This window comes from Aedes albopictus, chromosome 2, assembly GCF_035046485.1.
Source record: "Aedes albopictus strain Foshan chromosome 2, AalbF5, whole genome shotgun sequence".
In the NCBI taxonomy this organism is placed as follows: domain Eukaryota; kingdom Metazoa; phylum Arthropoda; class Insecta; order Diptera; family Culicidae; genus Aedes; species Aedes albopictus.
Genome location: NC_085137.1, coordinates 470,444,038 through 470,470,836, shown reverse-complemented (window position 1 = coordinate 470,470,836; position 26,799 = coordinate 470,444,038). Strand labels below are relative to the sequence as shown.

The window sequence follows — 26,799 nt, the reverse complement described above, 5'->3', positions numbered from 1 at the left end:
CTATCAGCCGATGTAGACAGGTGGCCAACTTTTCTGGGCCCATCTTGATGAGTTCAGCTGCGATACCATCCTTACCAGCTGCTTTGTTGGTCTTGAGCTGGTGAATGGCATCCTTAACTTCCCTCAGCGTGGGAGTTGGTTCATTTACGTCCTCCGCTGCACAGGTGTCGTCGTTTCCTCCGTTGCCGTGGGCTCCCGTGCCGGGAGCGTGGAGAACCGTTCAGGTGCTGATCGAAGTGCTGCTTCCACCTTTCGATCACCTCACGTCCGTCCGTCAAGAGGCCTCCGTCTTTATCCCTGCATATTTTGGCTCGCGGCACGGAGCCGTTGCGGGATGCGTTGAGCTTCTGATAGAACTTCCGTGTTTCTTGGGAACGGCACAGCAGTTCCATTTCTTCACACTCCGCTTCTTCCAGGCGGCGCTTTTTCTCCCGAAAGAGGCGGGTCTGCTGTTTCCGCTTATGTTTGTATCGTTCCACGTTCTGCTGGGTCCCTTGCTGCAGCATTACCGCCCTCGCTGCGTTCTTCTCCTCCAAAACCGTTCTGCACTCTTCGTCGAACCATTCGTTTCGTCGATTCCGTTCCACGTACCCGATGGTGCTCTCTGCTGCGTCGTTGATGGCTGCTTTCACTGTACTCCAGCAGTCCTCTAGATAGGCTGACCATCCGTCCCGTATTTAACGGGACAACAAAATTTTCAAACACTCGTCCCTAGAGCATAGTTAACGTTTTTGACTCAATTATTCGTTCTTTCTAGCTGAAATAGCATTATTAACAACATGCAGTTCTGTTTTGGACATTGATTTGCTTTTTGTTGAGTTTCCGAAATATGTCCCGTATTTAAACGAGACAAATCTGGTCAGCTTTCCTCTAGAGGGGTCTCATCGAGCTCGCCCTCGTCTGGCAACGCGGCTTCGAGATTCTGCGCGTATGCTGAGGCGACATCCGATTGCTTCAGTCGCTCTAGGTTGTACCGTGGCGGTCGCCGGTACCGTACATTGTTGATGATGGAGAGTTTTAGGCGCAGTTTGACCATCACCAGATAGTGGTCGGAGTCGATGTTGGCGCCACGATAGGTCCTGACGTCGATAATGTTGGAGAAGTGCGTCAATCAGAACGTGGTCGATTTGAGATTCCGTCTGCTGTGGTGATCTCCAGGTGTAACGATAAGGGAGGCTGTGTTGGAAAAAGGTGCTACGTATGGCCATATTTTTGGAGGCGGCGAAATCAATGAGTCGTAGGCCGTTTTCGTTCGTTTGCTGGTGGGCGCTAAACTTACCAATCGTCGGTCTGAATTCCTCCTCCTGGCCTACCTGAGCGTTTAAATCTCTAATGATGATCTTGACGTCGTGGCTTGGGCAGCGATCGTACTCCCGTTCGAGCTGCGCGTAAAATGCGTCCTTGTCATCATCAGTACTTCCGGAGTGTGGGCTGTGCACGTTTATTATGCTGAAGTTGAAGAATCGGCCCTTGATCCTCAACCTGCACATTCTTTCGTCGATCGGCCACCAACCGATCACGCGCCTTTGCATATCACCCATCACCATGAAAGCTGTTCCCAGCTCTCGTGTGTTGCCGCAGCTCTGGTAGATGGTTTGATTACCTCTAAACGTTCGCACCATGGATCCTGTCCAACACACCTGCAGCGCTACGATGCCGAACCCGCGGTCTTTCGATTATAACATGCTTGTAGGGTAGTAGCTTCAGTTTTGGCCAGTCCGGAGTTCTAACCATAGTGAGGTATTTTGCTTGTTGCGATCTAAACCGACATAAGTTTATTTTTTACTAGTAGATCCTAAAATAATATAATGATTATAGCTGTGAAAACCATACATTTTAATAAAAACTGGAAGGAAAAAAAATTCCTTAAAAAATCCGTTTCCATATATCTATTTTGGCCGGGGTGCTTCTAATTTGGCCACTTCCATAAGAAATACACGTAACATATAAGTAAAATAATTGTTATTTTATTTCATTGTTTGTACAAGATTCCCAAAATCTAAATTTCTCGCGTCAGAGATATTTACATCAATTTTAAACCAATTCTGATGAAATTTTGATGGCATCTTCTACAAATAATAAACTGTTGCTGGTTGAAAAATAAGCCATTTTGATGCATGCAATCGAAAGTTATACACTATTTTCAGTGGTGCAATTTGATGCCGGACACCCTTTATTTGAAGTGGTACTCCTATAAGAATATCTATTGTAACTCCTTCTGGAGTTTCGATCAGACCTCCATGAAATACCGGTTAAAATCCTTGAGAATTTCTCGTAGAATTTTCTGGTGAAATTCCTAGATGTCGGTGGGACAACTGTAAGAATTCCTTGTGGAACTCCTTGAGACGTTCCCAACAGAAAACCCAAAGGAGTTCTTGATGAAACTGTTTTTGATGGTACTCCTAGAGAAGCTGGAGCTCCTGCGGAAATTTTCAGTGGAACTCCTAGAGACAATAGGTTGAGCTCCTTGAGAAATTCCTGGTGTAAGTGCTAGAAGAATTCCTGGCGAAACTCTTGCCATTTGCAGTGAAACATCTAGAGGAATAATCGGTGTAACTCCTAGAGAAATTGTGAGTGTAGTCCAAACATAAATTCCCGGTTGTACTCAAAGAACTTTTAAAAGTTTTCCTGGCGGTGCTGCTAGATGGAATTTCTGGGGGACCTTCGAGAGTAATTCCCAGTGGAACTCCCACAGGAATGCCCGTTTGAACTCGTGCCGGAATTCTCTGTGTAATTTCTAGTAAAATTCTCATTGGAACTCTTAAAAAATCCGGTGGATTGCTAGTGGCATTCTCGTTTAAAAAAAAAAAAAAAAAAATCCCAGTGGAATTCCCACTTAAATTATCGGCGGAACTCCTTCTTAGTAAATTTCTATAGGAATTTTCGGTGGAACTTCTCGAGGAATCCCTGTTGAATCTCCTAGAAGAATTTTCTTTAAAATTCTTAGAAGAATTTCCGGTGTAGCTTCTAAAGTAGTTTCTGCTGGAACTGCTTTGAGATGCTCAAACGGCGAAAAAACATAATACCCACGCTGTTTGCACCATATTTCGTTTGGAGAATTGATCATTTCACCATACAAAAATCCAGCTCACCACTATTTACAATCTAGTATTTGACTGATTACGTCCTATTATGACCAAAAAAGTTTCAAAACTGCAAAATACAGCTGAATGAGGGAATGCCGGAAAACGAATTAATTAGAACATTTTATTAATTCACTTTTCCTAATTCTAGTTAGTTTAGTTCTGTCATGGAAACTAACCATTACTCATGATTGCATGTTCCAAAACACAAACGATGTCATAAAAAATAAAAAAAAACCGAAAGTAGCTATACCCCGTTTGTTGATGGTTGGCTGTCGAAGACAAGACACTTTTCGGTGTGCCCTTCTCTTCTGGAGGAAGAATGTGTGTATTTAGGTGAAACCAATAACCGCTTGTGGTTTTACAGCTACCTAGTTCATGACGAAACGAAAACTTGCGGTGCGGTAGACATGGCGGTAGCTCTATCGCGAAAGGAATCCAAATTCAACCGCACGAACGCGATTTGGTTCTATTGGGCCATCATATGACGACATTCGGCCCATATAGCCGAGGCGGTAAACGCACGGGTATTCAGCATGACCATGCTGAGGGCGACGGGTTCGATTCCCGGTCGGTCCAGGATCTTTTCGTAAAGGAAATTTCCTTGACTTCCTTGGGCATTGAGTATCTTCGTGCCTGCCACGCGATATACGTATGCAAAATGGTCATTGGCAGAGGAAGCTCTCAGTTAATAACTGTGGAAGTGCTCATAGAACACTAAGCTGAGAAGCAGGCTTTGTCCCAATGAGGACGTTACGCCAAAAAGAGAGAGAGATGACGACATTCGGTGTAGATCGATTATTCTTGATTACCGTCTGAGGGGGTTTGTCAGGAAGATGTTGTCGCTTTGGATCGATGTTAACCTATTTGTGGGGGCTCTATTGAGCCGTATTAAGATTTTTTAGAACTTTTATTTAGAACAAAATATAGGTTCCACACTTATACAAATTTTATGCTAGTTTCTTTTAAAGATTTTTAGAGTCGATTCTATGATAAGACCCCGAATGTCAATGCCCAGACAACCAGTAATCGTATAAGATGTTGCATAAACGATCAAAAACGATCAAATCTGACTATACATCTCAATGGTTGCTACTCCGTTATTGATCTGAGCTGGTACCAATTGCACTGAGATCCAAATGAATAAGGGCTGGGACACTCCACTTATTCTCAAAGTGCAATTCTAGCAGCTCATACATTTTGGATCAATACCGGCGCCGACCACGTCCTTAGAGCAGGGTGGCCACTCAACCGGGAATTCCGGGAAAACCGGGAATTACCCGGGAATCGCAAACCGGGAAAAACCGGGAAAAAACCGGGAATTTGCTTAGAACATAAACCACCCTTAAAATTGAAGGTCCAGGATAATAATTTCTATTGCATCTACATGAGAATCATATTTTTTTTCTTAAACATGATCTATATTTTTGTAATCTAAAGATACTCTATCGCAGATACTAGATGCAGAGTTCAAAACTTAATCATAAGATTTATTTTAGATTTTTCTTAAATTTTTATTTTAAATCTTGGACTTTTTTAATAGAACTGTTGTAGAGAATTACAATTGTTTTTGAAAAAGCTAAGGTATAAATGGAAAACTTTAAATAATGTGTCTTGGGTAGGACAGTCAGTGTATTGTATCATTACAGAAAAAAATATTTCCATATTAAAAAAAATACCTTATTTTACAGCAGTGTTCCTTTACAATTACAAATGTGTATGATTTTAGAAATTCTGTTAAATTGATCGTCTTCAAGAATTTCATAACATTTTTTTCAGTATTCCATGTTGGACATGTTCTTTAGATAGTATACAATCGATTCTGCCAGGTTGCCTAACATTTCTCTTGATGATAAACCAAGGTTTTCTTCGCAGATTCTCCTAGAGATTTCTCCAAACATTTATTAAGAGATTTAACAAGATATTTTCCCAGGGATTTCTTGAAACGTCTTACAAGAAAAGTTCAAAACAATTCAACCATATCAAGCAGTTTTACCAATTATTTTTCCTTTTTTTCAAGAAAATTATTGATATAATTATAAATAATTTCTAAAGACGTTCTTAAAGATTTTACATGCTTTTTGTCAAATACTTTTAGAGTAATTTATTTGGGAATTCCAACTATATTTTACCTATTTGAATCCTCTCATGGATTTCTTCAGGAGTCCCTCTTTCATTAGTATACTGTCAAGCATCGCAACAGTGAACATTATCAAGGAATCCTTTAATAATTATTCCAGAGATTCCACAACAGTTTTTACATTCCATATTACCTTTACAAGTTTCTTCAAGAGATTTTTCGAATAATCTCCCAGGGATTGCTTCAGTAGATTCTCGAGAAATTGATTTGAGTTTTTTTTTCAAAAATTTCATTTGGCATTTCTATTAGAAATCTCTACTCTAACTTTGAATAGAGCATATCTAATATGTATAAAATTCCGAAAATACTTTCTTGAGAAATATTTTAAGTTTTTGAGACTATAGAAAATATGGGCTTCTTACTAAATGTGGCCTATATTGGATTTTGTTTTTCCATCAAAGATGCTCTAAGAGCAGGGCTCATTCGCTTCTAATTGTTAGGCATGATTTAGCTTTCGCTTTGTTCGAGATTTTACTAACGTTTTCTGAATTTTGAATGTTGATAACTTGCACATAACAAAAGAACTTCTGGTACAAAAAATCGCATTCAAGTATTTTTATATCATTTTGAGCGTTAAATAGTTCAAGCTTAAACAGTTATGGTGTTATGTTGCTTGGGAATTCAAAAAATATATAAATGTAAATTGTCAACCTCCTAGAACGCGATCAATTGAGCCAAAAGTCTATTTCACTTGGGCTGTTTATGATGAATGATATCTTTTGACATTGTTAGACCTTTGACAATGGTGCGCTTCCAGCGTGGCTTCCAGTAAGGTTAACTGTTTACAAAATCAGAAAAGTGAAAAAAAAGAAAATAGCAATAGGGAATCGCGCCACTTGGGCGGTGGCTTCTGTATTCGTCTGTTTTCCACTATAACTCAGTCAAATTTGAACCAATTGACACAACTTTTGGAATGTGGTGAGATAGGTATAGTATCTACCCGTGTACAAGATTTTAAGTCAATTGGTTCAAAATTGACTGAGTTATAGTGGAAAACAGACGAATATAGAAGCCACCGCCCAAGTGGCGCGATACCCTATCAGTGTTCCGATTTAACCATATAAATCAATTTCTAGAAAACCGGGAAAAAAATTTTAGGTACCGGGAAAAACCGGGAAATAACCGGGAATTTATTTTACCGAGTTGAGTGGCCACCCTGTTAGAGTCAGTTGGGAAGGGAAAGGAATGTTAGAGTGTGCTGGTTGTTGCTACTAAAGACCGAGATCACCTCTGCATCCCCACATCCAGCACGGACTGGGGTATTTGTTAGACGGAAAGGATGGGACGATGTTGCATAAAATGATAAAGTGGAGGCCATATGCGTGCATGTCTCCATTTAGGCGCTTGTAAAATGTACGCATATTGCCTCCACTTTATCATCTTATGCAACATCTTATACGACCACTGGTGGACTGGGTGACTGCCCTTTCGAGGTAGTTGCCCATTCGGGGTAATAGCGTTCAGGAAAATTACATTCAGTGTATTTACATAGCATCATAGAGTCACTTTATTATTAGACGTTCGGAGATGGATCAGAAAAGTTACGGCAGAACATGCGACAGAAGATTAGAAAATGTTGTTTCTGGTCAATTGTAGCACGTTGGAGCTATTTTATGTGTTTCTAACGGTAGTCTGTTAGCTGCCAGTTATTTGTCATATTTTTGCAACCGAGTGCCCATATAGCTCATGCAATATTAAGCGCACGGGAATTCAGTATGACCATGCTGAGGGTGACGGATTTAAATTCCAGGAACTTTTTGTAAAGGAAATTTCTTTGCTTTCTTTGGGCATAGAGTATCTTAGTGCCTGGCACACGATATAGGTACACAACACATGCAAAATGGTCAGCAGTAAAAGCTCTCAGTAATTACTATGGAAGTGCTTATAGGACACTAAGCTAAGGAGCAGGTGTGTTTCTCATCCGTTATATTTCATTATTGTATGAATCCTCAACTCTTCATTAATTTATGGTGATTATACTAACATTGCTTTCTTGTTTTCTATTGGTTGTAAGGAAGGCTCAAGGAAGGTGGTTCAATTGATGATTTGTACATACCCGTTGCTTCTTCAGACATTCGCGATTTGCAATCCCGATGTGCACCACTTTTGACATAAATCTTATCTTGATACCATAGGGAGATGTTTATTGCCTACCTGATTTGTCGATTACGATAAGAAAACCTAAAACAGTTCCCATCCATCAACCCTGTTTGCAATAATTCAGCTCGTCACGCTCGTCCCATATTTTACCGCTAGGCAGAGACCAGCCATTCAAAGAAACAGCTGGAGCAAACCAAACAAACTAAAAATCGGAAAACAAAAAAGTAAAACTTTTCCCATTCTTTCCCATTTTTCCTCCACAGGACTGAACATAATCGGTAGCAATGTTAGTTCCAGTGTCGGTTGCTTATCGGCGGTATCTAATGCCAGTGCCATCGTTGCCACTGCCAATGCAATGGGAGGTGGCGGGCCGCTATCTCCGGGAAGCGTCACCCTTCTTGGCCCACCGCAGACCGCCATCCTGTCCGGTGGTGGTGGGCCTCAGATGCTAGGTGGCAACTCACCATCTGCAGCCCATCAGCACCTTCAACCACCAACGTCGCCACTATCTGGTGCTGCAACGGCAGCTGGTATCATTCCGGAACAACTGCACCACCACCAGTTGCTCACCAGTCACCAACCTCATCACCATTCGGCGGCTTTCGTCGAGGTGGAATTTAATCTTTGGACGCGGCCCGATTGTGCCGGAACGCCGTACGAAAATCAGAACCGAACATGGTTCTATTTCGCCGTGACGGGTAAGTTGCGTTTTCCGAATCATCTAGGTTCACTGTCAAACTTATCACATTTGTTTCTTATATGTTTGATCCTTTTTCCTAGGTGGCCGGCCGAATCAGATTGTCAAGTTTAATGTGATGAATTTGAACAAACAGGCAAAGCTGTTCAGTCAGGGTATGCATCCTGTCACGAAAGTCGGTCCCGGTGGCCGGTGGGAGCGCATCAAGGATAAGCCATCGTACTCGGTGAGTAACATGTTAAGTTAAAGTTACACGGTGCGGCAGGGAAATCGTCTGCCATTGCTCAGCTGTTATCGAGAAATAAATCTTAAATTCTACTATGTATCTACTAGAGATATTCCTGAACAAGTTCCTGGCGAAATCCTTGGAGGAATCCCTGCAGCTATTTTTGACAGAATTCGTGATAGAATTCCAAGAGGATTCTCTTCCAAGAGGAAATTCATTGATGAATTCCTGGAGGAATCCCTGGGGATTGCTGGAGAAATCCTACGAAGAATTCTGGGAGGAATATTTCGAAAAGAAGTCTGTAGAAATATTTTAAGGTATTCCTGGAGGAATACCAGCATGAATTTCTTGAGAAATACTTACATGAATTCCTGGAGCAATACCTGAAGGAAGGAATCCTTGGAGGAGTCCCTGGATGAATTATTTGAGGAATCTCTGGAAGAATTCCTGGAGAAATTTCTTCCATCTCTTGAAGGAATCACTAGAGCCTCTAGAACCATAGGCTAGAGGAATTCTTGGATGAAGCCATGTAGTAATTTCTTAAGAAATCCGTGGTAGAATCCCAAGAGGAATTCCCGAGAAAATTCTTTGAGGAATCTCTAGGACAAGGATGTTTTCGATCAATTGGCAATCGTTTGCCTAATTTGTTCACAACTCGGTTCAGAAGCCCTATAATGGAATGTTGTGTTCGGCAAAGTTGTATATTAGTGTTTTTCCTACAATTATCATCAAGGACGTGGAGTTAGAATATCCAATATTTACGTCGTAAAAGTGTTAGTACCAGCTACTCATACTAAAGAATCGGATTTTTCGAAAAATCACTAATCTACAACTTTGCCGAACATCACAATTTAATATCAGATTTCTGAACTGAGTTATGGATCAATGAGTCAAACGATTGCCAGGTGATCGAAAACATCCCTGCTCTGGGAGAATTCTTAGAGAAATACCTAGACGTACTCCTGCTGAAATCCCTAGAGAATATTTTGGAGGAATCCCCGAAGAAATATCTGAAGAAATCTCATAGGAACTTCTGGAAAATTCCTAGAGGAGTACCTGAAGGAATGTCTGGAGGAATGTCTGGATGAATCCCTAGAAGAAAACCTGGAGGTATTTTTAAAGGAATCCCTGTATTCCTGGAAGAATTTCGGAAAAAAAATCTGAAAAAATCTCTTGAGGAATTCCTGGAGGAATACCTGCAGGAATGCCTGGAGGATTTCCTGAAGGAATCCTTGGAGGATTTCCTGAAGGAATCCTTGGAGGAGTCCGTTAAGGATTCCCTGGAGGAATTATTTGACGAATTTCTGGTAGAATTCTTGGATTGATCTCTGTAGAAGTTCTTGGAGATATTTATGGAGAAATACCTGGATGAATCTCTAGGGGAAGTCCCGGAGAAATTTATGGGGAATTACCTGAATGAATTCCTGGATAAAATTCTCGATTTCTTATAGAAATTCTTGGATGAATCCCAGGAGGAATTTCTGAAGAAATCCGTGGAGTTCCAAGAGAAATCTTTCGAGAAATTCTTGGATTCTTGAATTCCTGGAGAAATCTCTGGAAGAAATCTTAGATAAATCCCTGGATTTACTCCTGCAGAAATCCATAGAGGAATTCTGGGAGGAATGCCTGGAGAAATATCTGAGGAAATCTCTGGAGGAATCCCTGATGGAATTCCTGTAAGAATTCCTGGAGGAATGCCAGGCAGGTTCTCGGTGGAATGCCTGCAGAAATTGCTGAAGAAATGCCAGGAGAAATTCCTGGCGTAATGTCTGCAGGAATGCCTGGATATTTTCCTGGAGGAAGGCGTGGAGGTATTGCTAGAGAAATCCCTGGATTCATGAAAGAATTCCTGGAAGAATTAAAGGAAGAATTACTGGAAGAATTCCTGAAGACATCCCTGGAGGCATTCCAGCAGAAATCCCTAGAAAAATTCTTGGTTGAATCTTTGAAGGAATTCGTGAAGAAATCCGTGGTGGAATTCCGATAGGAGTCCCTGGAGCAATTTCTGGAAGAATTCCTGGAGGAATTCTTGAAAAAATCGTGGAAAAATCTCTTGAGAAATTTTAGGAACAATTCCTGAAGATATTTTTGAAGAAATTCCTTAAGGAATTCCCCCAGGAATTTCTGGATGAATGCCTAGAGGAATACCCGGAGGAATTCCAGAACGAATATCTGAATGAAGCTCTGGAGGATTTCCTGGAAAATTTTTTGGAGAATAACCTGATGTTATTTCTGGAGGAATTCCTGAAGATTTCTGGAGCAATTCCTGCAGAAAATCCCGGATGCATTCTTGGAGGAATTCCTAGAGTAATACCTGGAGAAATTTTTGAAGGAGTTCCCGAATGGATGAAATCCTGGTGAAATTCATGGAGGAACGCCTGAAAAAAAAAATGCAGGAGAAATCTCGGGAGAAGTTCCTGGAGGAATCCAATGAAGACCTCCTGAAAGTATTCCTGGTGAAATATCTGGTGGAATGCCTGGAGAAATTTCAGGAGGAACCCCTAGCGGAATCCTAAGTAAAATCCCTACAGGAATTACTGGAGGAATCTCTAAAGGAAAGCCTGGATGATGTCTTTCTACTCTTTGCCGTACGGAATCGAGTCACCTGCCTACCAATTGCTCGATTACAAAGACTAAAATATGTTTTCATAAATAAAATATAATAAACAAACCCTTCGGACATTCGCTTAAAAGGTTCCCAGTAAATCAAGGAGTTACTAAAAATGTTTCCAATTTATCAAAACAGTATGAGCTTTCAAGTTACGATGTTTAGGTTAGATTTCCTTTATATTACGTTACATACGTAAACCGTTTACGGTTACGGTAACGGTTACAGTAAACGTGTTGGGAGGACCACCCTACGATCCAACATTGCACCATCTTATTCACAGTGGACTCATCATCTGACACACTCTGTCAGAGTGACTGACGTCTACCAACACAGCGAGCGAGAGGGAGCAACAGATCATCCATACAGTAACAGTAACAATAGCGATCAGGACAGAATGTATTTTACCACCGCAGTGAAAACCACGCCGCGTTTTAATGTGTTATATTAATCAGTATTTTAAATAAAGTTTTAATATGTTTGTTGTGTAAATCATCGGCCCCATTTATCACAACAAAGTGGCGACGAGTATTTTCGGTTCCGGTTTCGCGAAATTCAGTTTTTCCGTCGCGTAAAAATCAGTTTTTCGGTCGACGAAAGTCTTCGCGTGTGAAGTGGAAAAAGTTACAAAATGCCGGATCCAACTGTGCAGCAGCAGAGTGCGGGAGCATTTTTGCAACAGCCCAATTCCAATCAGATGCTGATGCAAATCCTCCAGCAACAGCAGCAGTTGATGGCGCAACTCACTCAGCAGGTTTCAGCCACCCAGCTGGCCGTTCAGAAGATGTCGGGAGATGAAACCATTTTGGATTCATTGTCCAGCAACATCACCGAGTTCGTCTATGATCCCGAACATGGCAGTACTTTTGACTCTTGGTTCGCACGATATGCGGACTTGTTCGACAAAGACGCAGAAAAACTGGACGATGCAGCGAAAGTCCGGTTACTGATGAGGAAATTGAATCCAGCAGCGCACGAACGGTTTACCAGTTTTATTTTGCCTCGACTATCAAAGGAGTTAACATTCAGTGAAACAGTCGCGAAATTGAAAACAATTTTCGGATCGCCAGTGTCAGTGTTTCATCGTCGTTATTTGTGCCTCCAAACGACAAAAGACGATTCCGATGATTTTGTGACGTATTCGTGCAAAGTTAACAAAGCGTGTGTGGATTTCAAGCTGCGCGACCTCTCCGAGGAACAGTTTAAATGTCTCATTTTTGTGTGTGGTTTAAAATCGACGCGAGATTCGGACATTCGCATGCGGTTAATTACCAAATTAAATGAGACGACGGACATCTCTCTGGAGAAAGTTGTGGAAGATTGTAAAAGTTTACAGAACCTGAAACAGGACAACAGTCTTGTGGAAAAACAGCAATCAATCAGTGCTGTTAATGCAGTGCATCAGGATCGACCTACCAAACCTAAACACAAGCAAGGCGGTGGGGGAAAAGTGAATAACAATCAACCAAAAACTCCGTGTTGGTCGTGTGGGGGAATGCATTTTTCTGCAGAATGCCCATTCAGTGAACATCAGTGTCGGGAGTGCAAGCGAAAAGGACATAAAGAAGGATATTGTGCCTGTTTTTCGTCCGGCAGTGCTAGTGGCAGCAGTAAGAAGAAAAAGAAGAAGTACGGTGCAAAGAGCAGTAAGGATGTGAAGATTGTGTCAGTGAACAACATCACCCAACGGAGGAAGTTTTCGGAAATCGAAATCAACAAGGTTCCAGTTCGGTTGCAGATCGATTCAGCGTCGGATATCACAATCATTTCTGACAAATGTTGGCGACAAATCGGACAACCTCAAGGAACCGCACCCTCCTGCAACGCAAAATCTGCTTCTGGGGGATCACTCGATCTGGCCCGGGAATTTTGGTGCGATGTGAACATCAGCGGCAAAACAAAGCGGTGTTTGTGTCGTGTTGCTTCACCCAAACTGGATCTCAACATTCTAGGCTCTGACTGGATTGAGGTTTTCGGATTGTGGGACGTGCCTATCAGTTCGTTCTGCAATAAAATCAACAGTCAACAGTCTCGTACGGAACAGTCTCTGCAAGCCCAGTTCCCGAAAGTGTTTTCAAGTGAGATGGGACTCTGCACCAAAACAAAAGTTCGTTTGACACTCAAAGGAGAACCAAAGCCAGTCTACCGTCCCAAACGTCCAGTTGCATACAGTCAGCAAGGTGCGGTAGAAGAAGAACTTCAACGTTTGCAGAATTTGGGAATCCTCCAACCAGTCGATCACTCCGATTGGGCAGCACCGATCGTCGTTGTGCGGAAACCAAACGGTAAAGTCCGCATTTGTGCTGATTTTTCAACAGGTCTCAACGATGCCTTGGAATCAAATCAGTGCCCGCTTCCATTGCCAGAAGACATCTACACGAAGATGGCCGGATGCAAGGTCTTCAGTCATATCGACCTATCCGACGCGTACCTCCAAGTGGAAGTGGACCCTCGAGATCAAGCTCTGTTAACAGTCAATACCCATAAGGGACTTTTCCGCTACACTCGACTCACACCTGGCATCAAATCAGCTCCGGGTGCATTCCAGCAGATCATGGATTCAGTGTTGAGTGGCATCGAGGAAACCTGTGGTTATTTGGATGACGTGTTGATTGGTGGTCGTACACAAAAGGAGCATGACCGCAATCTAAAACAAGTGCTTCAACGTCTGGAAGAATTCGGTTTTACAGTACGGATTGAGAAGTGCAGTTTCAACATGGAAGAAGTGGAATACTTGGGACAGATTATGGATGGAGATGGCATCAGACCCGATCCGGACAAGACATCAGCTATCGCCACCATGCCACCGCCCAAGGATGTATCATCACTCCGTTCATACCTAGGAGCCGTAAACTATTACGCAAAATACGTTCCGGAAATGCGTAAACTGCGGTTCCCGATGGATCAACTGTTGAAATCTGGTGCGAAGTGGAATTGGTCAGAAGAATGTCAGCGTTCATTCAACCGTTTCCGTGAAATCCTGCAGTCACCGTTGGCGCTCATGCACTACAACCCAAAGTTGGACATCATAGTGTCGGCGGATGCGTCAAACTACGGAATCGGAGCGCGCATTGCCCACAAGCTACCAGACGGATCAGTGAAACCGATCGCACATGCGTCGAGAAGCCTCACACCAGCTGAGTCCAACTACAGTCAAATTGAAAAAGAGGGACTCGCGCTGATCTTCGCAGTTACACGGTTTCATCGCATGATTTTTGGACGACATTTCGTTTTGGAAACGGACCACAAGCCTTTGCTAGCGATATTTGGTTCAAAGAAAGGCATTCCGGTGTACACAGCCAACAGACTTCAGCGATGGGCATTAACTCTATTGCTGTACGACTTCAGTATCAAATATGTAAGTACAGAAAGTTTTGGTTATGCAGATATTCTATCCCGTCTGATCAACACCCACGTCCGTCCAAACGAGGAGTACGTTATCGCATCGATTGAACTGGAAGATACCATGGAAGACATCGTCAAGCAGTCAGTGGCAGCTCTCCCAGTCACGTTCAAGATGATTCAAGCTGGAACACAATCGGATACAGTACTGAAACAGGTAAGGCAGTTCGTTCAGACAACCTGGCCGTCCAATCAGTCAAAAGTCAGCGATCCACAACTACAACAGTTTTATCAGCGTCGAGACAGTTTATCAATTGTCTCTGATTGCATCACCTACGGCGAACGTTTGGTCATTCCAACAAAATTTCGTGAACGAACACTTCAACTTCTACACAAAGGGCACCCTGGAGTAGAAAGAATGCGGTCCATAGCACGTAACTATGTCTATTGGCCTGGGATCGACGAGCAAATCAGTCAGCGTGTTCGATCATGTGAAGAATGTTCGAGGGCAGCCAAGACAAACAGTAAAACCAACCTGGAATCTTGGCCTGTACCAGAAAAGCCTTGGCAGCGAATACATGCAGATTATGCTGGACCAGTCGACGGTAATTACTATTTAATTGTCGTTGATGCATTCAGTAAGTGGCCAGAAGTCATCTCTACCAAGCGCATCACTACATCTGCTACAGTTACCATGTTTCGTGAGATCTTCTCCAGAAATGGAATGCCAGAAACATTGGTTACTGATAACGGTACACAGTTCACCAGTGAAGAATTCGAAGCTTTCTGCAGTAACAACGGTATCCTTCATTTGAAGACGCCACCGTATCATCCGCAGTCGAACGGTCTTGCAGAGAGATTTGTCGACACATTCAAGCGAGGACTTCGGAAAATCACGTCGGGGGGAGAGACTCTCCGCGAAGCAATTGACACTTTTCTTCTGTGCTACCGCTCCACTCCATGTCGTAGCGCACCTGAAGGAAAGTCGCCAGCAGAACTGTTACTGGGCAGAAAACTCCGAACGTCAATGGATCTACTGAAACCACCAACTTCGTTCTACAAGCAAGCCGAATCCAAGCAAGAAAATCAGTTCAACCGTAAACATGGAACGAAAGCAAGAAACTACGAAGCCAAAGATTTGGTTTGGACGAAAGTACATCGAAACAACGCCTGGTCATGGGAACCCGGTCAAGTCATAGAACGCATTGGTCGAGTTATCTACAACGTTTGGCTACCAGACAAGCGGAATCTTGTCAGATCACACTGCAATCAACTGAGAAAACGGTACGAGTCAGAACAGCCAACCTCAACAGTACAACAGCAGTCTACGCAAATTCCGCTCAGTATACTTTTGGATTCATGCGGTTTAAGTCAGCATACTGCACCTGAACGAGCAGAACCAGAACCAGCCGAACCGTCACAGTCACTGTTACATGAACTACAATCAAGGGAGGTTCATCGCCGAGCACCAGTCAAGCCACCAAGAGCTACTATTCAGCAGCAACCGAGCCAGCTTCGCCAGTCTTCGAGAACCAGAAGACAACCCGTGAGGTATGAGCCGTATCATCTCTTCTAAGAGGGGGAGGTGTTGGGAGGACCACCCTACGATCCAACATTGCACCATCTTATTCACAGTGGACTCATCATCTGACACACTCTGTCAGAGTGACTGACGTCTACCAACACAGCGAGCGAGAGGGAGCAACAGATCATCCATACAGTAACAGTAACAATAGCGATCAGGACAGAATGTATTTTACCACCGCAGTGAAAACCACGCCGCGTTTTAATGTGTTATATTAATCAGTATTTTAAATAAAGTTTTAATATGTTTGTTGTGTAAATCATCGGCCCCATTTATCACAACAAAACGTAAATGTTTAGACGCACTATTACCCTTATCTTTTATATTTATAGACGATCATCATCCTGACCTATCTTACCTGTTTCAGATTGCCAACGATGTATTCTTCATATCGTTTCTGCACCGTGCTCCAGAATCATCCGAAACGAAAACCTACTACGCATTCACGTTCCCGTTCACCTACAATGAGCTGCTGGAACAGTTGGGCAACTTCGACAAACGCTTCGGTCGGCATACGTTCGAGATGAATCAGATCGCACAAGAAATATCGCTAAAGTATGATGCTTCCATTCCGGTTGGTCCGGTGGAACTGGTTCCGTCGATAGTCAACCATCACATTCAGCCGCACCACAGCAGTGGGAAAAAGGGTAAACTATCCAAAACCCCCAAGGTTGAACGATCCAGTCCGGAATCCTTCGACGATACGGCTCGCGATGGCATTGTAGGAAGCGACGAAGGAACCCTGCCAAAGGTAAGCGATCCAGGCGGGAAGCATCTGGACGATGGTGAGGTACCTACGGCAATGTCGATCGACGACAACAACACATCGGAGTCCATGCAACAAATCACCAATCTCGTGAATAAGGTGAAAATCGAGTTACCACCGCAGGCCGACGCGGGCAAGAGTAAGTTACCAATCTTCCAGCAGTTGCTCAACACTCCAACCCTAGAGGATGACCTCAAAGCCAGCAATCTCGATCCACGGGACGACATCTACTACTATCGAGAACTGCTAACGCATTCGGTGGAGAAACGCCGAATCGAACTGCTGACGATCACTTCGTTCCACGGGATCCAAAACACCCGGGAGGAACGCTTGCGCAATTTGTTTCCCGACGACAAGACGCCCCGGTGCCATACGTTCAAAAACAAGAAAGTGGTGTTCATCTCTTCCCGTGTTCATCCCGGCGAAACGCCGGCCAGTTTTGTGCTAAACGGATTTCTCAGTACGTTGCTCGACCGGAAGAGCATCGTGTCTATTACGCTTAGGTGGGTTCGGCTTGTTTCTGTTACATATCTACACACTAAGATCAGCTCGGTATTTTCCCCATCTTTTTACTGAGTTCTCAACAGCAGATTTAACTCGGTACGCTCGGTTATTCATTTTGCGGATATTCTGTAAATGAGTTACCGAGCCCAGCTCACAAACTGTCAAAAGTTACTGAAGCACGGTAAATATCGTTACTGGTGAACGGTAAATACGATTACCGAGTGTACCGAAATAAATCTGCTGTTGAAAACTCAGTAAAAAGATGGAAAAAATACTGAACTCAGTGAAAAAATTACTGAGCTGGAACATCTGAATCTTAGTGTGTACAATTGTATTATACGTTATATTATACTTTACAGGAGGATGTACGTTTTTAAAATTATCCCGTTTTTAAATCCTGACGGCGTGTACAATGGTCTGTACCGTTCGGACACTCGTGGTCATAATCTAAATCGAGTCTATTTGACCCCGAACGCCGAAACTCAGCCTTCGATTTACGCTTCAAGGAAGCTTATAAGGTAATGGTTTATTCCTGCTTACCTTTGAATTGATATGACCTTCTTTTCACATTTCTACCTCAGGTATTATCATCTCGGAGTAGACGAGCCAGAGCCATACGAGTTGGAAAATGAGAAAAAAGCGGCGTTGCTCAGAAGTCCCGATACCAGCACTGAGGAGATTGTAGCCATTTCTCCGCTTGAGGAAAAATCCGTTACTGAGAATGTAGAAACCAGCACCCCAAGTAAGGAGTGTCCACCGCTGAAGAAAGCCACTTCAACCAGTAAGTCTTCTCGTACGCGATCTAACAAAGCTCAACACAAAACGCCGCGACTCCCAAAACTAACACAACAGTCCAGCCTACCCTCTTGTTCTAACGGCGGCGCCATCTCAAAACGACAAAACTCTCTCGGTGAAACACGAAAACCCACAACCCGCTCCATGTCTCTCCTCCATAAGGCTTCTCACACTCAGACAACTGATGCTTTGACTTCTACCATTCCTTGGCCCACGAAACTGTTCAATAAGGTATTCCGGCGACGTAAGGCTATGCTCGACTCGGCCCGTTGCCCGCTGCCTCCGATCGTATGCCATAATTCTTCTGCAGTTCTATCACCGGTCGTGGAAGAATGCAGCGATCCGAGCGCCAACGCCGGACTCGACACCAGTCAGCCAACGCTGCTGCTGTTGAGTCGAAGCAGTAGCTTAATGGTGGAAATTTCACAATCCATGGAGAAGATCTGCGCCGATGGTTTGTCGTTAATTCAAGCAAGCTTTGCGAAACTTTGAAATAAGCCTGTTCCATTCTAGTTTTAGAACAAAAACGCGTGTTTTACCTTTTGACTTCTCGTTCCGAATCGTTTGCTCAGCATCCTAGCGCATCCCATATCTTGCATGTCCGCCGTCCACTACGACGCCAAATAGATACATACAACAATGTCATACTCACAATTTGGTTTTTGAAAATCGCTGTCCGGATTCAAAATTTAGTTAATAGCAGACTATTGTACCAAACGCACTTTTCCCCAATCAATTCACAGCTCCATTTAGGTGTTTCTTAGAGGAGCATCGCTCGCTAGTTGCTCACTGCATGAATCATTCCAAATCATCACAAAGATGCTAACCAAAATTGCAGTGATAAATCAATCATTCCAGGTCTAACTTTAGTGTTCTGTTCGTTGTTTAATTCTTCGTTCGCTCCTTGTGGATTCTCTTCATTATCAGCCCGTTCAAATCGGTCGAATTTTTTGAAAATCTATAATTATGCTCATACAAAATATCTTGTCAGTACACTGGCAAAGACTTTTAAGAATACCTAGTGTAGAATTTGGGAATCGCATGAAATATTTAAGTACTTAGAACATTTATACAGGGATAATAAGCAGATTCTTTCTAGAATAATTCTTGCAGTTTTTGCAGAAACTTCTACCAAAATTCTATTTTCATAGATTGCGAGATCCTAAGCTATTTCAACCGATGTCTCATTTCAAATTCTTTCTTTGAACCTTGTCAAGTTCTTTAAAATGTGCTTGACACTAAAAAATGAACGTTTTTTTTCATCTTGATTATCTGACAGTTAATTCGCCATCTATACCTCCCAATAAAACCACCAGTCAACGTCTTCGAAAAAGTCAAATTCTAAGAAAAAAATGAATTTATTCCGTCGTAACATCAGTAATGCGTTTATTACGCTGAACACTGTACATTTCTGTACAAATAGATAACAAAACTTGCGATCCATAATCACAATGGCACATGCGCTATTCCAAACACTGAGTTTTATATTTAGACCTCACTATACCTTATGCATTCCTATCACATCATCACCCATGTCACTGCATTGTCTTCAACCATTCTCTTCCAAATTTTCAGACTCCGAATCCAACGAAGAGAACAACGCGTCCACCTCAGATTCCGGTTTCGGCGAGCAAACCGTTTCGAAAAGCAGCACCGTGTCGTCATCTTCCTCAACGACGACACTGGTCGGACCTGAGATCTCAAAGCCAGCCGGTTCTACCGCTGATAACTCCAGCGCAACTGACTCGCCCACATCCGCCAATCAACCGGAAGATGTCCTTCCGCCGGGCGAACCCAATCCGATAGCACCCACCTCCGACGAGGCGCTTCCAGCACCGAAAGTGTTCACCGAGCAGCTCATCCCGGACCTGCTGCCCGTGGTCACCGAAAGTGGCCTGGCGCTGCGACCGGCTCGTAGCGTCTCCAATCTCAGCACTGCCAGTAGCATGGCCAACAGTACCACTACCAATGCGAGCACAATCACGCACATCAACACGCGGAAGCCCCCGCTGGTAACGGCCAAGGTCGATACTGGTCGGAAGGGATCGGCGTCCTCGTTCAAAAATGTGATCAATAAGCCGCATCTGATTGCCACCACACCGAACGTACTCAAAATGAAGGACTTTGGAGTCGGCTCCTCGTCCCAGGCTCCAGCACAACAGCCACAACTGCAAACGCAAAGTTCCTTGGCAAAGGCGACAGCACTGGGGTCCTTGGGTGCTAAGAAGACCAGTGCCTTGCACCACAAACGGGGCGAAGGTCACAAAGTACGTCCGCAGACGCCGCAAATGTACAGCCACTTTAGGTCCCACCGGAACGAGTATCTCAACCCGACTAGTCAGAAGAATCTTAACATCAGCCTGGACTACTTGGCCCAGCTGGACGAAAAGAACGACAAGGTGATCTACGAGGAGAGAAGCAATATGTTCCTTTACATCGATTTGCATGGGCACGCTTCGAAAAAGGGCGTGTTCATGTACGGCAACCATCTGCCCAGTACGATAGAGGCGGTCGAGTGCATGCTGCTGCCCCGGTTGATGAGCATGAACTCGCAGCACTTCCATTACGATGCGTGCAATTTCAGCGAGCGGAATATGTACTACAAGTAAGTGAGAGTGTTGTAAACTTCACATGCCTACAATTCATTGGGGGTATTTTCATTTGAGCATAGTCCAAGCATTTTGGCATTGTGTTGCGCGATAACGGAGTAATTCGTAGATTGCATACTGGAAGTTTTCATGTTATGAGCTTTGATAACTCTAATTCCGATTACTCACAGAAAAGCTATATGGAACAGAACAGCTATCCAATCGGAGGTTGAAGTAGAAACGACATGAAAACTTCCAATGCCGTCCACGCTATTTTTTCCGTTACGAGGATAGGAAAGGATGTGATGATATGACACCCACTTTAAGAGAGGCCAGCGACACATCTACGCCCTCATAGAGATAGTTGGAAAAAGTTACTTTAGGACTCACTGTAAGCGAGTGAGATTCATATTTTGTGTATGTGCAATTGAGTAAACTATGTAAATATGTTGATATGTATTTGTGTTAGTGTTTTAGTGTATTTAAACACTAACGTTGGGAGTGACGTAGCTAAGAAAATTTATGTCACTCCATGGCCTTTCGCTTCAGGGCTGCTCTGGCATTTACACCATGTATCCTGGTCAACAAGCCCTAGCTTAGGCGCTTTCATTCTTAGGTACGGCGCTGCCATAGTGCCGCTTCAAAGTGAGAGTGAGAGTTTGCGTTCAAAGGATTTTCGTGGATTTGCTGTTATTGATATTCTCTTTTGCAGCTTCGCATACGCGCACTCCCACTCTCACGCGTAACTATAACGGCGCCCTTACATTCCAGAATGTTTAATTAAATCAGAAATCTCACCAGGTCAATGTCATCAACACGTTCTATATTGAAATATTCCAAATTACCTATTTTTAACAGGGGAAAACGTGACGGTTTATCGAAGGAAGGTTCCGGCCGAGTGGCCATTTACAAGTGTACCGGGTTGATCAAGAGCTACACACTGGAGTGTAACTACAACACCGGCAAAAGTGTAAACATTCTGCCTCCGAGAGGAAAGGAACCTGCCACTGCCAAAGTCCAATCGCCGGTACCACCCAAGTACACTCCCGCTGTGTTCGAAGAGGTTTGTTCGTTGACATAATATAATTAACATCAGCATCTACTAATCGGTTTCTTCTTACGCCAACCAGGTGGGGCGCGCTCTGGGTCCATCGATACTGGACCTGACCAACTCCAATCCGCAGACGCGGATACACAACTCGGAGTTCCGCACGCTGCAGGGACTGCGCAATACGCTACGGATCGAAATCGAACGTGGTTCGTCGAAGGCTCGTGTCACTAACAAGGTAATGTGTTGCCCCAGGAGTGCCCTTTGCTACGCTGCCTGACTACCCTCCTGTGTATCACTACTGTCTACTACTATTTACTACTGTTTACTTACTTGTTGCTACTACACATACCTACTACTCCTAGCTTGATTTTACTGTTGAACAATTGGCACCAGAACAAACTAACTCTGTGCAGCATCCGTGAAACGTGTTTTTGATTCGTCCATCGTTTGGCTTTCTCTATCATTTCTAAAATGTTTTCTCATTTTATCGTTTGTTTCATGATGCATGCTGTTGTATTTTGGTTTAATTGTTTCAGCTTAGCTTTTGATTACGTTATCAAGTTATTGTTGGATTATTGGCGTTAAGCATGTTTATAGTGCCTATACATTTATTTTGATTTCTAGCACGTATTTCCTCAAATTCTCACAAAACATGTTTTGTTATCCTTCTTTGTGACTTGACATTGATCAGTTGACGATTTCTCATTGTTCTATGTTATCATATTGTTATTTTTTATGATTGCAAGTAAACTTCGAATCTTCTTAAAATACCAAAAAGAATGTTTGCTCTTTCTTTTTGTTGTCAACTTTTTGTAAATCTGAATCTGCTATTCTTGCTTTTTTGTCTCTATTTTCTTTTTATAAAATCTTTACAATTATTTTCTACCACTGAAAACTTTCTTCTGCATGAGAAGTTCTCAACGGTTTTAAACTTTTTTGACACAGATTCACACTGCCATGAACATTGCTTAATAGTCAAGCTAAAAGTTTAGAATATAAAACAAATGATTATGAATTCTGCAATAAAGTATCAATGAAGGTTCAGATGTAATTTATCCATGGTTTCTATCAGAAGCTCCTGCAAGATTTTCTTTTATTCCTCTGCAAATTCCATCAAAAAAAAATTGCTGAACCGATCTATTCATATCAGATAATTATAACAGCATCTTTGTAGCAGTCATTGATGTGTTTTTAAATACTTTAATTGCTTCAACTAACAAAAACTTGCTTATATCGAACCTATTTTCCAACGTTTTAACAGAACAAACGAAGGAAACGATGTACAAAGCTTGTTGACTCTTCCGATGTGGACGCCAATATCGATTCTGAATGCAAACGATGGAAACGCAAGCATGCTTTTGAATCGCGTGGAATCTCGCCAATAATAGCATAACCGCATATTGAAATCCATACCTTCAGTTATTCGAATGCAACCTTCTTTTGCTACATTATTTACTAATGAATGATACTCAACACTTTACTCGTTACTTTTTTTTTTTATTATTTTGCAGTAGACTGATTTTATTTAATACACCTATTGTGTCGTCCTATTTATAAATTTGGTGCGGCGTTGTTTTGGTAACCCGTGGTTAAAACAAAACTCAACCGTTTTTCTGGCCTATCGAGAAGAATGACATATAACTGCACTACCTAGAAACAAATCGGATAACCGCGAAAAAAAAAAGATTGTGTACAGAAAGCGATACCCATAATATTACAATAAAGCGAATTTGTTAGATCGTTTGTTTAGCCTATTCTTTCCGCGCCTTCTCAAGAAGAATCAACACAGCAAAGAGTTATTAATGTCACATAGGTATTTGTTTGTGTTAAAAAAAAAATATCTTGTGACCAAAAACAAACACGTGGCTAAATTTCACTGTTTAACAACATATTTCTGGTTTCTCTTTGCTGTTTCTGATTCTTCTTACAAATATATTGTTTAGTGTTTCCAATCAGGGTTAGAAAATGTCACGGAAATGTCATAGAAAAAATGTCATGATATTTTTGAGTTCCACTATTTTTCGCTCAAATTTCCTTCCATAACCTTAAGTAATTCTGGTTAGTTATAGGTAAATGATGATACTATTAATAGGCATTTCCTACTAGCGGCAGTAAAATTGACAAACAACCAAATGACATTTTTTGACTCTGGTTCCAATAGTTTACTATATCGATACTGTTCCGTATTCTAACTTTTGCTACTTACTCTCTAGATGGACTCGTCTTTCCTTCCCTCTCCTATCTCTACTACCTACTAGTTGGTTTTTCCATTTTGGTATATATTGGTGTACGAACCTCAGAAACCCTCAGAACCGAAAGTACATGACCTTTTAAAAGCGACGGTTCGCGTCTCTGTTTCTCTTTTCTCCGCTCTTCTGGCCGTTCTCGTTGTAGGTTCCGAAGCCACATTCCAAGCGACTCAGTAACCAATCGTCCAGCTCATTGGAGATCGCCAAGGAGAACGCCCTGCAGTGGGAGAACATGGCAGTTCCGACGGGTGGGTCGATGGTCGGAGCTGGCGGTGGCGCTGGCAGTCCACCCGGTGCTGGTGCAGTAGGTGGCAATGGGAATGGTAACGGAAAGGGAACCGCCGATCCCTTAGGAGGTAACTCATCCGCATGTTGCTCAGCAACGTCCAGCGGAGGCAGGCAGTTTCTCAAGGGAAGCTCTCTGAAGGGACACTCGGGGAAGATTTCCCGGAAGACCGGAAGCGCTGGTGGAAAGGGATTCGGCAAGAAGGATGTCGTCAAAAAGAGCAAAATCTTGTGCGAATCCGGTGTTGCGGGAACCGTTGTGACCAGCGGGAAGAAGCTGCAGGAGCTAATGCGAAACAAAGATCAGCATCAAGTGCCTCGGAAGAAGATCAAAGTGTCCCCTCCGCACCAGCATGGCAGCACAGTCGATGGGTTCGACCTGTGCTTCAAGAGTAATCTTGCAGCTTCTTCATTACCGAATTTCCTGGCGTCTCCCCCGTCGCTGGGAGATCTACCTCTTTCGAAAAAGGTCAAATCGGAATCGAAGCTGCTGGAAGAGTGCCTGGATTGTGACGATAGCCTGGATGCGATTCCGTGCTGTTCGTATACGCTGCCTACGACTACATCCGGTGGAGGAACCGTAGCGCTCACCAAGCTGATCTCGACCTACAGTCAGGCGGCGGCTGGGTCCCCTGGTGTGGCTTCCGGCGAAGGAATAACTCCAGTATCAAGCAGCTCCACCATCGCCTTGAACTCCGGAAACGGAAGCTCCTCTTCCGGAGGAGGGGACAAGGACACAGGTAAGCCGGGTAAAATCAGTAAGTTTAGCAAGGCCACCTCGGCCAAACAGCAGGCAAAACTAGGTAAATCTTCCAAATCGAACGACGGTGGAAAGCTGCTGAAGAAGAAACGTTCGCTCAAGACTGACTCGAATCTGAAGCGGAAGAAAACCCGTGTAAAACCGGCTCTTACTTAGAGGGATTTAGAAGAGGGGCGGATGACTAACTAATAAAGGCTTGTGTTCCGAGTCGGCGGAAACTGTGATTCAGGACGGACGTATGCTTTCGTACATTGTTTTATTACTATTATTTTTATTTATATACAGACTCTAACATGGTTTATTTTTTTTTTGTTGAACTATAAAAGAAGTGCTTGAGAATGTACCTTGTATTATGGGATGGAATTTAGAAGTTTTGATACAGCCCGTTACTGCCATTTTTTGTGAACTTTTCATAATGATACAACAATATGTATGATTTATACATTTCATATTTTGCCATAACAAATGAAATCTTAACAGCATTTTCAATTCCACTAACATATGATTTGTTATTTTAAGCTAAGCTTAGTTTATTTTTGAATGGGATAGACGTCTGTAGCTATAGTTTTTACCACTTTCATTGTATGAGCAACACAAAAAGATTTAGATGTTCTCTTGTATGTATTTTGATTACAACAATCGGTTGAATTAACCAGAAGTTATTGAAAAACAAAGAAACGATGTCGGTACTCAACTAAGAATGTCTCAAATACACCTGGCGACTCTCTTTTTGACGGCTTTAATTAACAGGAGTCTCGAATACAGTTACAAACGTATAGCCATTTAGAAATGATCTAAGTATTAGGATCACATCAATTTCTCAGTTCTGATGGACTACATTAGGGAACGATTTACTTGGCAATAAAGTTGCTCATTGACAACAAACACAGAAAGATTTTCCAATTCACACAAACTTTTGAACCTGGTACTATCTAAAATTACTTCTTTTCTTCACCAAACGAATATTTATTTTTACATCTTGATTTTTTATTTATTGAAACTCATATCGTTTATCAATAACTACCTACAACAACACTCCACGCCTCGATTCGGAAATGTCTCAACTCATAAAATTTGTGCACCTAAACTCTAAACTTACTCTGTAATCAATATCTTAAATAGATGTTTAAAACCAACCAATCGATTGGAATTTCCGTGTATAACCAGAGAGCATATAACACACAAACATACACTAGAAAAGTGATTATAAAATTTAGACTTAGAACTGTACTATTGGTAACACCCTATTAGGAAAGTGTAGAAACTGAAAACATGTTCGAACTATGCCACACCGATTTCTATAGGATTTGCCACACGAATGTTGCGTTGAATGATTTGTTTTCATCGATAAAAGGAGAAAACGTACGTAGAGAAATGGCATCATCTTAATGGCACCATGCCGCCTATAGGTGGATAGCGATTGAGCTTCAATAAGCATCGGGTTGGAATTCTTTGCGAGAGTGTTGTAGCATTGTGTGAGGTGTGCTGCTAGGATTAGATAGTTTTGTGAATGGATGTGCTAAGAACAGGACTTGATATTGGGAAGGTATGTTCTACAGAAGACGGGAGTGTGAGCGTTTTGAGATCGTTGAAGGATAGAGTGCACATGCAATAGGAGTAATAAACGGAAAATAAATAACAAATTGAATAACGCAAAATATGATCGACGAATTTTGTATGTTTTTCTATTATTACAACGTATTCGAAATCCATTAATTATATATACCTATAAAATATTACAATAAATATCTATAGAAGATCTCCTTTGCATTTCAAACAAAGCTAGGGTATAAGATGATTTGGGAAGCGATTTTGTTTGGCGGAATTTTCTATTTTCACTCTTCCTTTTTCAAACAGTTTTCATCCTGGCATAACTTCCCAACTAAGACGAAACCTATTACCAGCTGTTCTGCAGTTGAGCTTCCTCTGCCAATGACCATTTTCCATGTCTATATCGTGAGACAGGCACGAAGATTCTCAGGCCCAAGGAAATTTTCTTTACATATTCGAGATTCTGCGC

At 42.5% G+C, this 26,799-nt stretch overlaps 2 protein-coding genes across 2 annotated transcripts in view; both read left to right on the top strand.

The window, feature by feature from the left end:
* LOC109418093 (uncharacterized) overlaps positions 1-26,450 on the top strand; it is a 34,441-nt gene extending 7,991 nt beyond the window's left edge. The window contains exons 2-10 of the mRNA XM_019692277.3: positions 7,587-8,021; positions 8,104-8,246; positions 16,149-17,050; positions 17,411-17,569; positions 17,633-17,832; positions 19,422-20,451; positions 21,293-21,497; positions 21,565-21,720; positions 23,880-26,450. Coding sequence (XP_019547822.2) covers positions 7,587-8,021; positions 8,104-8,246; positions 16,149-17,050; positions 17,411-17,569; positions 17,633-17,832; positions 19,422-20,451; positions 21,293-21,497; positions 21,565-21,720; positions 23,880-24,935 — 4,286 coding nt within the window. The 3' untranslated portion in view covers positions 24,936-26,450. The remainder of the gene's footprint in view (positions 1-7,586; positions 8,022-8,103; positions 8,247-16,148; positions 17,051-17,410; positions 17,570-17,632; positions 17,833-19,421; positions 20,452-21,292; positions 21,498-21,564; positions 21,721-23,879) is intronic.
* Positions 8,273-16,040, top strand: LOC134288635 (uncharacterized protein K02A2.6-like). Its single transcript, XM_062854028.1, has one exon. It carries the CDS (start codon positions 11,486-11,488, stop codon positions 15,770-15,772), a length of 4,287 nt encoding a protein of 1,428 aa, XP_062710012.1. The 5' UTR covers positions 8,273-11,485; the 3' UTR covers positions 15,773-16,040.
* Positions 26,451-26,799: the final 349 nt, after the last annotated feature.

Excerpts from the sequence above, each read along its gene's own strand:
- LOC134288635 (XM_062854028.1), top strand. The coding sequence starts at position 11,486 with ATGCCGGATCCAACTGTGCAGCAGCAGAGTGCGGGAGCATTTTTGCAA.